The sequence below is a fragment of the Narcine bancroftii genome, chromosome 13 (genome assembly GCF_036971445.1).
Source record: "Narcine bancroftii isolate sNarBan1 chromosome 13, sNarBan1.hap1, whole genome shotgun sequence".
Lineage (NCBI taxonomy): Eukaryota > Metazoa > Chordata > Chondrichthyes > Torpediniformes > Narcinidae > Narcine > Narcine bancroftii.
The window spans coordinates 7,641,252-7,653,284 of NC_091481.1; the positions used below are offsets into that span (position 1 = coordinate 7,641,252).

The 12,033-nt window shown below is 40.5% G+C and overlaps 1 protein-coding gene across 1 annotated transcript in view; it reads left to right on the forward strand.

Annotated features, from left to right (window-relative positions):
• Window positions 1-12,033, forward strand: part of LOC138747997 (uncharacterized) — a 67,669-nt gene that overhangs the window by 27,612 nt on the left and 28,024 nt on the right. Inside the window, exons 13-17 of the mRNA XM_069907696.1 lie at window positions 4,317-4,389; window positions 4,480-4,554; window positions 5,988-7,001; window positions 8,994-10,110; window positions 11,411-11,867. Of these exons, the coding sequence (XP_069763797.1) occupies window positions 4,317-4,389; window positions 4,480-4,554; window positions 5,988-7,001; window positions 8,994-10,110; window positions 11,411-11,867 (2,736 nt within the window). The remainder of the gene's footprint in view (window positions 1-4,316; window positions 4,390-4,479; window positions 4,555-5,987; window positions 7,002-8,993; window positions 10,111-11,410; window positions 11,868-12,033) is intronic.

The following is a 12,033-nucleotide window of genomic DNA, read 5'->3' on the forward strand; positions in this document are numbered from 1 at the left end:
GTTTTGGATTTGGAGAGAAGGTGATCTTTGTCTTTTTCTCTAGTTCAACTGTTATGTTCACCTGGTTTGGCAAAATTCCTTTGATTTTCTTCTGTTATTTTGCTGTCTATACAGATTATTTTAACTCTGACCAAGCTTTCATACCTCAATTGCCCATTTCTTCAATATCCCATATCACTCTGTGCTCTTTCATGTCAGCTTCAAACTTTCCTGTCATAAATCAGACCACTGCTTTCCAGAATCCTCCCAATTGCAGCTAATTATTTGTCTCTGTGTGATGTCACAATTAGAAGGTTCTTCAAAATGTCAGTAGCACTGACTGTTATATCAACTGATTTTAGAATGAGCCAGGTCTTTCCCACATCCTTCAAACTAAATTTTTTTTCAGGCAACAGATTTCAGAAGGGAAAGGGAGGAAGGTTGATTGTAAGGAGGAAACGTAAATATATACCGTAGGCGTTGGAAGTGATTACAGTCTGTCTTTTAATTCCACAAAATAACCAGTGTCCTGAGGCTGAGATCTTCAACTAGGTGAGGGTCTTTTTTGTTTGGGGAGAAAAATCATTGAATTGTACAGCACAAAAGCAGGCCATTTGGTCCATCATGTCCATGTCAACCTTGTCAGACTTCTTCACTAATCCCATGTGTCTGCATTAGGACCATACCTTTCTGCATCTAAAAAAAAGTTGGAAAGAACAAATTCCACCCCAAGTATGTTTAGACTTGCCCTCAGATCAATTTATGCTAAGTGGTGGCCTGGCACAGATTTTCAAGATGATAAATGAAGTGGAGAGCGATTGTAGATGTAAATTTTTAAAATTGACATTTCGACCTACCTAAAGCCTGCCAATTTCTTTTTTAATGAGAAGGAATTATTGTGCATAATTCACAAAAGGAGTCTCTTCATGAGGGTAAAAACACAACGCTGGAGGAACTCAGCAGGTCATACAGTGGACTTTTTCGAGCAAAGATTAAAATACATAATCGATGCTTTGGATTCAGTGACCATAATGTCATCAGCTTCGTTAATTCTGGAAAAGGATAAGTCTGGCCCTCATGTTGGGATTCTAAATTGGAGGAAGGCAAATTTTGTAGAAATAAGGGAGAGTGGATTGGGATATGTTGTTTAATGGGTGTGTTAAGTAAGTGGATGGCCTTCAAAGGCAAAATTTTGAGAGTGTAAAGTTTGCTTGTTCCTGTTTGGATTAAAGGTAAAGTTGACAGGCATAGGGAACCCTGGTTTTCAAGGGATATTGGCCATCTGGTTAAGAAGAGGAGGTAGGTATATAACAAGTATAGGCAACAAGGAGCTAATGAGGTATTTGAAGTGTACAGAGAAGAAAATCAGGAAGGCAAAACGAAGACATGAAGTAGATAAATCCCCCGGGCTGGATGTGATATTCCCCTTGAGGGAGGCTAATGTAGAAATTGCAGGGGCCCAGGCAGATATATTCAAAATGTCCTTCTCACCTTTAGCCAGAGGATTGGAGGTTAACTCATGTTGTCTGTTGTTTGAAAAAGACTCCAAAAAAAAAAACCCCAGGTAATTATAGGGCTGGTGAGCCTGTCTGTCGTCAGTAGTAGGTAAATTATTGGAAAGAGCTCTGAGAGATAGGATATATAGGTATTTGGACAGACATGGACTGACTAAGGACAGTTAGCATGACTTTGTAGTGGTAGGTCATATTTAACAAATCTTGTAGAGTATTTTGAGGAGGTTACCAAGAAGGTAGATGAAAAGGTCATGGATGTTGTCTATGTGGACTTTAGTAAAGCCTTTGACAAGGTTCAGAAGGTTAAGACACTAGGTATCCATGGAGATGCTGTAAACTGGATTTGTAATTGGCTGTTTGGAAGAAAACAGAAAGTGGTAGTGAATAGTTGCCTCTCAGACTGGAGGCCTGTAACAAGTGGTGTGTCTCAGGGATCCGTATTGGGACCGTTGTTGTTTGTTGTCTATATCAATGACTGGATGATCATGTGGTGAATTGGATCAGCAAATTTGCTGATGACATAAAGAACCATTGTGGACAGTGAGGAAGATTTTCAAAGCTTGGACCAACTTGGAGAATGGGCCAAAAAATGGCAGATGGAGTTTAATGCAGACATGTGTGAGGTGTTGCAATTTGGAAGGGCAAACCAAGGTAGGACATACACAGTAAATGATAGGGCACTGAGTGCAGAGGAGCAAAGAGATCTGGGAATACATATACATAATTCCATGAAGGTGGCGCAACAGGTGAACAGAGTTGTAAAGAAAGCTTTTGGCATCTTAGCCTTTATAAATCAAAAAGTATTAAGAATAGGAGTTGGGATGTTATGTTGAATTTGTTTAAGACATTGGTGAGGCCAAATTTGGAATGTTGTGTGCAGTTATTTGCCTAATTACAGCAAAGAATGCAGAGAAGATTTATTACGATGTTGCTGGGTCTTCAGGAGTTGATAATTGGGAGAGATCACTCAGAGTGGCGGGAGTGTGGAATGAGCTGCCATCTGATGTGGTGAATGTGGGCTCAATCTTAAGTTTTAAGAATAAATTGGATAAATACATGGATGGGAGAGGTCTGGAGGGTTATGGTCAATGGACTAGTGGAATGATAGTCGACACAGACTAGAAGGAACAAATGGCCTTTTTTTTCTGTGCTGCAACATTCTATGGTTTTGGGCCTGACCTCTTCACCAAGGTATACCAGTTTTGTTTCGGCATCGTGTTGGCAGGATCCTTAACAGTGTAGAAGAACATGGACATTGTGGTCCAAATCTACAGTTTTCAAGGTTGCCATGCAGGTTGATAGAGGAATTAAAAAGGCTTATGGTATTTTGGCTTTCATTAGTCAGGGGATTGCGTTCAAGAGTTGAGAGGAAATATTGTGTTTGGTTCTGGTCGCCTCTTTAAGGAAGGATGCGGAGACCTTGGAGAGGGTCCACTTCAACCACGGTGTCTTATGTCACTGCATGTATGACAGCAGGTTAGAAAGACCAACAGAAAATTATAGGTTTTTTTTAACCAGAAGAATTGAATACAAATATAGGGGGTTATAGTTCTATAGGCCACATCTGGAGTACTATCTGCAATATTGATCTCCTGATTTAACTAAGCATGCTAATGTATTAGAGGGTTTAATAGACTAATACCTGGAATGGGTGGGTTATCTTGAGGAAAGGTTTGAGAGGTTAGGCTTGTTTTTGCTGGAATGTAGAAAAATGAAAGCTGACAATCAAAACCAACTAAGATCCTGTGCAGTCTTGATGGAATGGATGTAGAGAGGATGTTCTTAATACCAGGAGCTCACTGCTTAAAGGGTTGTGCATTTAAGACAGAGGATGAAGTTTTTTTTACTCCACATGGAATTCATGTCCTTTGAATTCTTTTCCTTGAAGCGTGGTGGAAGCAAGACTTTGAAATTTTTAAGACAGAGATGAATAGATTCTTGATTAGCAAGGCAGTGAAAGCTTACCTTGGGTGGTCAGAAATGTAGAACTGTGGTTGCTTTCAGATCAGCTGTGATCTTATTAAATGACAGGGCGGGCTCGAAAGGGTCAATTGTCTTATGCCTGCTTGTTTGAACATTTGTATCAGGCCCTTGTATTATCGATAGAACAATCACTTCTAGCCTTATACTAACTTGTGATGTTAATCTTGCAGGTTGGAGGCTCACTTAAAAAATACTTTAAACTTCTACACATGTCCTGCTTTCACTTCAAAATGGGATTGGGGAAGGACTGATATGTTTGCAGTCATACTCAGATACCCTTTTTTTCGGATGAATCTGTGAATTTGTTACAAGTCTGATCTGTCTACCATATTCCAAATTGTTCATTGTTGAAATTTGAAATTTTAATTCAAATGTTGAAGGGTTTTAAGACTGAGGTGCCTATAACTGCGGCTCCAGACACGGATTAGGGAGTTGCCCCATTAACACTGAGATGATATTTCTCAGAGGGTTGTAAATCTTTTAAATCTTCTACTGAAGAAAGTTGCAAGTTTGGTAAATATGTTCATTGCAGAGATCAATAAATGTTTGGACACTTGAAAGGGATTAAGGATGATGAGCACTGGGGAGGATATAGACAAAGCTCAGAAAATTGGCCATTAACTTATTGAAAGCAAAACAAGCTCAATGGGATGAATGTCTTCATTTCTTTCTTATCTTCCCATATTCTTAAAAGTTTCATATCTGTTTCTCCCTGAAGTCTGGGAGATACATTTTTGTTAAATATGCATTGTTACTCCTTTAAAATATTTTTGGTCCCTCTTTTCACTTTTCAAGTGTGTGCATTCCTTGCAGAATTTCATGCATGTGTTCTTTTCCCAGGCAATTGTGAAGTTCTTACAGGATCAGGGGCTCCTCCTTCTGTTCAATGAATCTATTTCTAGCTCCACCAGAGGTAAGCACATGTATAAAGGTCATTGTAAACATTGACACTATTGTACTGAGGAAACCTTTCATAATTGTTTTTTTTATATATGTAATGCAGGAAGCATCAAGGCCACTCAGAGTGCAGCACAGGCTATATTCATTTTTAAATCACCAAGAATTTCTCACCTTAAAGGTACCATTTTGCATTCTTGATATACTGCATAGTAAATTTTTCGCTCTTTTAAATTCCATCCAAGAATGTTGAATGTTTTTAGGCTCCTGAATTGTGATGTTAAAAATAATCTAGGAAACATCTTTTTTCACATATTTTTCACTGTCAAGTGAGATTCTCTGTAAGTCGTTGGCTGCTGCATTTAACAGAAAAGGAGAGCAAACGTAGGTAGTTCAACTAAAAACAAACTAAATAACCTTATAGTGAAATGGAAATGCACAGAAGCTCACGAAGATTTTTTTCCTTTGCTCCCTCTCTTCCCTGCATGCATCAATTGCAGGTGTAATCCAGTTTAGTGGGTTCCCTGCATTAACCATGTCTTAAGTTCCCTTTTTATTGTATTGTCCAAGAGGGTTTCATTGGTTGGGAGACTGTGGTGAGCACTAGTTGGATAATCACTCACTGTGGAAACTGGAAGCACCAGGTATTACTGTCCTGCTTTACCTTCTGGTTCCCGATGGCACGTTGTTAGAAAAATACAACCTGTTGGGGGAACACAGTGGAAATCGCTGAATATATTCTTCAGTTCAGTTCAAGTTTATTGTCATATTTACTGAAGTACAGTGAGAGTGTTCTTTATTTTGTGAGCAATTCAGCAACCCATGTGTCGTAAAGCAGTTAAAAGAAGCAGAACGGAGTTCAGAGTTACACAGTTTAAACAGAGCAAAGGCAATATTATTTTACTCATGTGAGGTTCATCCCCCTTACTTTGCAAGTCCAATTGCACTGGATCTCCCAAGAGGTAGCTCTGATGTTTGCATGAATCTGTAATAGAATGTGTGTTTTGTTGGTTTGTCTTCACCGGCTGATTCTTCAGGAGTTGCATGATGCTTTAAATACCAATATTTACTGTAGGAGCTTGCATACAGACTGTTATCACATGGGGAGGGGGCAGTAATTCCTATATAAATGGAATTACCTATCTGTAATTTTAATTTATTTGCAGTAATTTGTAAAGCCTCAGCATTTTCCTTTTAGAGAGACGATCGCATGAGAATTGTTTTTAAACATTTAAAATTACTTGTCTCGTGTTTGACCCAGCAGCATTTTTATTAGGAGTTGCCCGGTGGTTTCAATTTGTGAGCTTTTTATAGAGATGCTTTATATATAAATCAAATTCAGTCCAGATGAGTCGCTGATGATTTGAGAAACTGGAACATGCATAACAGCATTGGTGCAGGATGGATGCTATCCATCTTCCCTCCAGTATCCCTTGGCTCGCTCTCTTCCAAGAGAAAAACTGGGCCTGAATTTTCCAACCCTTTGAGATCAGACTGGATTGAACATTTCTGGCATGCAGCTAAGTGTAAAAGAATAGATTGAATGAGATATTGGAAAGTCAGCAATATTGTACTGTACCGTTAATGTTGATTTTGTTTACCAAATGGTTGTAGATCAGGTAAGCTATCCAGGAAACGGCTCGCCTTTCTCGGCGAAGATAGTTCCACTTCTTCCTGCTGTTGGTTACGCAGTGGAGAAAGGCCTTGGGTCTGCTGGCATTCGGAAGACTCCATGCACCAAATTGGTTGAAGACTGCCTCGTTGAGTACTTTAAAATGACACCCAAGGTGCGTCTGAATTCCCAGCAGTCTGACAGGAATGCAGAGAGTAGCCTTCCACATGACACCAGTGCGACAGTAAATGAGGGGGAGTTACCTATTCCCAGAGACCACCAGGAATCGACAATCTCCCAAATCTCTCACTACCTTACCGACCCTACAAGCTACATACTACCCTTGTCAACAGTTTTGAAATATCGGGCAAATTATCTCAAGTTGTGCCAGATGCCCAATGCCAAGCAAAAGATTTCATGCCAGTCTCGTGATTTGGAACCAATATCCTCCAAAGGTACGATCCCATTGGGAAAAAAAGGTCTTAAACCAGGGCAGGATCAAAGAAAAAGACCCATGACTAGAAGATCAACCCTGGTGAATGCATCTCCTGGCTCCAGGATGAAGATCCATGCAGTAGCACGGAAGCAGACAAAATCATCTAGTAGAGATCTATGTGCCAATATGGGAAGAGCTAACCCAGTTGCTGGGAAGGCCTTTAGCAAAAGTGCCCCGAGAGTGAATATTCAAGATAGCGCCTTGATTACCAAAGTAACAATTAGGCAAGCTGCCAAAGAGGAGAAGTTAGGAATTAACAAAACCATTCCTGGAAGTATCAGATGTGCTATCAGATCTCAATCTTCATGCAGTAGAAAAAACACCGTGGCAGAGTCGACCGAAGGTAGTTCCTCAGGAAAGTCAGCCCCTCTGGATGCAAACAGGGATCGAAAGATAGGTACCAGAGTGCCTCTCAAAACTGGGTCTGAACAAAACGGAAAGGCAAGGAAAGCGGTTGACAACTGCAGCAAAGCACAGAAGATGGGAGAGGTGAAATTGGACCAACAACAGGGTGAAGCAGGTAGGAAGTTGGATGGGTTTTCTGCTACCTACTACTGCCAAAAGATGCACAGTAGGTCCAAAAATCCTGATTGCTTGGGGATTGTGTTGGTTTAGAGTTTCCGAATTCTTGAGTGTACATCAAATTCACATTCAAGGAGGAATAAAGAGATAAACAGGTCAATTTTGATGGTTTATTCATTCGCAAATTCATGCTTCATTTATCAAAACAAGCATTTTTAAAGAAAAACAAAATGGTCACTTATTGCCACTGTCCATCTGTGGAGCTTACACATACGCACACAAACACAAAAGGCCATTAATTTTTTTTAAATTGAGAGTTTCCGAAAAAGTCTGGATTCTTGGGTGGCCTGGATTTCTGGCATCCGGATTTTTGGACTTCTGTATTGTGCATCTTTGATTACTCTGCATTCTGGTTACCGTTTGAGAAAGTTAATACTTATACTAGCAATTACTTTCAAGCAGTGCTTCAGAGTAGCCTCAAAAATGAGTATCAGTACTTTATGTACCTCTGAATCAAAACTTGTAGTTCAAATCCAACTCTGCAGCTCTGAGCACAAAAATTCCAGTGATTTCTCATTGCAGAGTTGAAATGCTATCCTTTAAGAGATGTTAAAAAGAGGCCCTATCAACTGGTTATTAAAACTCCCAACATTGAAGGACATTATAAGTCCTTATAAGAGTTACCTCCGTTGTCCTGGCCCTTATTCCTCAGTGAACATTGTAAAAATTACTCAATGTTTAAATAAATAAAAAGATACAACTTGGTAGAAGGCTCCTTTGGCCCATGAAACCTGTGCTGCCCCAATTACACCCAATCAACCTACCAACCCTGTACGTTTTGTTGAGTGGGACAAAATCGGAGCCTCCAGAGAAAACCTCCGCAGGTCACGTGGAGAACGTGAAAACTCCTTGAAGACAGCACTGGAATCGAATCAAGGTCACTGGCACTGTAATGGTGTCATGTCAACTGCGAGCTTGCTGTTAAAGTCCACTTCAAAATTGCCAGGTTCTACAAATGGTCAGATGACCCAGTGTGTCGTAATAGGAAGCGAGAGGCCCTCTCTGATCATTTCTTGATTTCTTTAGTTGAGCATTTGAAGGATGAAAACTATAAGAAGTGTCCCTATTGCAGAGCAGGGCGAATGTTTAAAGTGTAGACACAGTGTTGGGTGCCCATGTTGCAGTTATAGTCAACTTTTATAGCTATCATCATTCAGCATTGGAGCAAGCCCTTTGGCCCACTACATCCACACCAGACTTATTGCCCATCTGCACTAATCCTATTTGCCTGCATTAGGACCATATTCTTCTATGCCTTGCCTATTTGTGTCAGTCAAGTGCCTCTTAAATGTAGTAATTAACAATAATGAGTTTATTGCATAGTAAAATCCCCGATATCTGGCACCTATGGGGAATGGTAGATGCCAAGCAAATAAATTTGGCGGTTACTTGAGATTCTATGTTGCATGATCGGTGAACTAAGCTCTCGGGGTGGGGTGGGGGTGGAACAATTTTAAACTTTTGTATCTTTTACCTATTTATTTTCTGCTTTTTTTTTTTTTGCCGGTTGCTTAAATTCCGGATAATGGGGATTTTACTGTATGTTGTACAATGTGTTGAATGTACAGAAATTCTTGCATCTAATTATATTTATTTCTACACCTCTGTCAGCACATTTTGGATATCAATTACTTTCTGTGTATTTAAAAAGAAATTTGCCCTTTGGGTCCCCTAAGAACTACTTTCATATGCCTTAAATCTATGCTATCTTGTTTTTGATACCCATCCTGTGGGGGGAAAAGATTTTGATGGATGTTGGTTCTTTGGCTAACCAAACAAAAAAACTGATTCTTTTTTGGAGGGTTCGTTCTTGTCCACATATGTATTTCTTTTCTGGGACAAACCTATTCCAGCTCTTACAATTCTATTGCTATAATAGAGTGTATTTCAATTGTAAATTACTTTTTAAACGTGTCAGTTTGTGTTTCAGGAATAACTGCAGAGCAGATTTCAAGATATGGTGTCAGTACCTGGAATTTTGTAGAAGACAATTCTGTTAATAATGGGCCTGCTTCCCTGCACCCTCTATCCTTGTCTGCAAGCTCAAATAAGTCAAGATCAAAGAAAGATTCAGAGATGGTAATTGGGACACCACAGAATGATATTCAAACCAATATCTTGGAAACAGATGCACTAAATATTCTTGCTGAGCTTGCAATTAACTCGGCCATTGCCTCGCTACCCAAATCGAAACAGAAACATGCTATGTCAATGCATCTGATGTCTGCCACGGGTGTGTCCAACAAGATTGGCTCCAATGGGAGTAACACGCAATCAAATTGTTGTCCCAATCTACCTGAAAAGGGTAGCACTCTTTTGCCTGACACTGAACTAAATGTAACTGAAAGCCATCAAAAAGGAAGTAGAGAACCCTCTGGAAGTCAGCCTTTGTCTGAGAGTTCATCTATACCAGATGCTTTGCTGGATTTTCCTAGCCAGGAAGCAGTGCAAGTTCACAATTCCCAGACCCACATACAGAAGGATGTGGCTTGCCGATCTTTAACTGCTCCATGGGGTTCCTATGTCTTGAGAGACCATTCCTATTCCCGGCCACCAAGGAAAAGAGAATCTGTGCATTTAGCCATCACTAACCCTGTGTCGTTTGAGAAGGAGGATGTGATTTATCAGCTTACATCGTTGCCTGTGGAGGATGAGCGAAGACACTCCAGCACGTGTGACCTGCAGAACAGGACTCATTCTGAGGTTTCCTCTAAAGATGAGGAGAGAAGCTATGAGGAGGGAACATTAGTTGGAAGAGTGCGGCCTTTCAGGCATGACAACAGTTGTTGGTCTAATGTTGGAGAGCCTGCCTTGGATTCGCAGAAGGAAAATGACATGATGGCAAAATGTGCTCCGTTACCCAATTGTGCTCAGGCAGATACAGAACAGACAAGCTTTGATGAAATTTTCCAGCAGTGTCGTTATGTGCAGGAGGAAGAGGATAATGTGAAGGTGACATTTAACTGGAAAGGGCCATATCTGTACCAGTGGGACAGCAAGTATACCAATGATCCACTGGAGAAATCTGTGAATCGGGCACTACATGGGTGAGTTGATGAAAGCTTTTGCAAAGGTGAAGCAGTGGTATTCTTTAATCATCTTGGACATTCTATTTGTATGAACAAGTAAACTCCACTTTACAAATACTCACTTTACGAAAGTTCACTTGTACAAAGAAACCCATGTTTGCTTTCATGAAAATGACCTCCAGTAGTAGTCAATGGGTCTTCGCTTTCCGAACTGTTTCTCAGGAACACTCTAACTTTGTAAAGCGGGGTATACCTGTCTATCTATTTTAATAATTTTAATGAGTGCTCTTATTTTACATTTCAGATCTGAGTATGAAGGTGTGTGCAATTCACGTTCCAGGCATATTTGTAAGAAGTGTGAAAGTGCAGATAGGGAGGGCTTTTTGTTGTCCTCAGTTATATTCCTTTCTAGGGACAAATGTATTTCAGCTCTTACTCTGTGGCAGTGCAAAGGCCACTGTCGTTCCATGGGCAGATCAAAGAGGGTCACTTGGGTTTCCTCTCTGATACAGTGGCACTCGATCTGTCAATTAGGAAGGGGGAATAGTTCACGGTCTTCCTGTGGTTCAGCTGTGGGCCCTGATGCCCCAATGCAAAATCTATGTTCCACTCGTCATATATCCTTGCAGATGGATATACTGTAATACTCGTGTAATAGCCAATACCATGTAAAAGTTAACCCTCACCTATTTTTGGCCCCAGCCACCCACCTCTCCATGCTTCTGACACCTCGAATGCAGGCTTACCTCCTGGTCCTGGATGCCCACCCGTTCAAGGTCTCAAAACCCTGAATGCGGGCTTACCTCCTGGGCCTACCCGCCCACCTAAGTTACTGTCACCTTGAAAACACAGGCAATTACTGTGGTCAAAAGTAGTGTAATAGTCGACTCCCTAAATTTTACCCTAAAATTGGTCCACAAAATTCGACTATTACATGCAAATGTACAGAAAGTATAATGTTAACCAAGTTTTCTGGGAGGAAGCACCTGTTTTTCTTGATCTACTTAGTTGTACTGGTTAACTCTGAAGAGGATGTTTGGTGCCTGCCCATGGAAGCAAAGGTGGTTGATGTAGGAATGATATAGATCATCTGTAATCTGACTGAATGGATCAACTGCTTGCCTGGGATTCGATTTGCTTTGCCGCCAGGATGTTGTGGGCTGAAAATCTGAAATAAAAGCAGAAAATGTTGAAAACACCTAGCAGGTCAGGTAGGGTGTTATGGAGGTAGAAAGAGTGTATATTTTGGGTCCAAGACTCTTCATTGAATTACCCAAAGCTACATTGTGCTTGTTACATGATTTCTTATTCCCTTTAGGCTTTGGGATCCAACCATCCAAGAGACCATGAAGGATGTAAAGCTTATCCTTCATATGTGGATTGGGCTTTTTTATAGCAAGTCCAGTACGATGCTGCAGACCTCAGTTAGACATGTGCAGCGTTGCATTGAGACTCCATTTGTGGACGTTGCAGATTTTCACACGAGAGATCAGGAGCTTGCCTTGAATGAAAACTGTTCTGAGTTGGCAGCTTCAGGAAAACAGCAAGTGCCTGGAGTGATTGCATCATCTGTAATTAAGAGGATTGAAATGAATTCAAGCTGTGGCACTTACCGTGATGGAAACACGTTAGTTTTGGGGGAAACGCTTCCTCAAAGCAGTTCTGAACTGGAGGAAAGGGTCAGGGAGAGGGACATCAATGACCCTGCAATGGATGTAACAGCACAAATTTCTTGTGGTGGCCATGTGCAAACGACAACCAGTCTTGTTGAGGATGTAAGTATTACTACCGTTGATAAATGATCACTTTTGCTTTACTAATAGTAAATTAATCAGAAAATCATGATTTTGCAGTAAGTGACGGTATTATATTTAATGTGGTTTTAATTGGATGCGAATGAAATCGAAAGCCTTATGTTAGGTATTTGGTTTCACTGGGCAG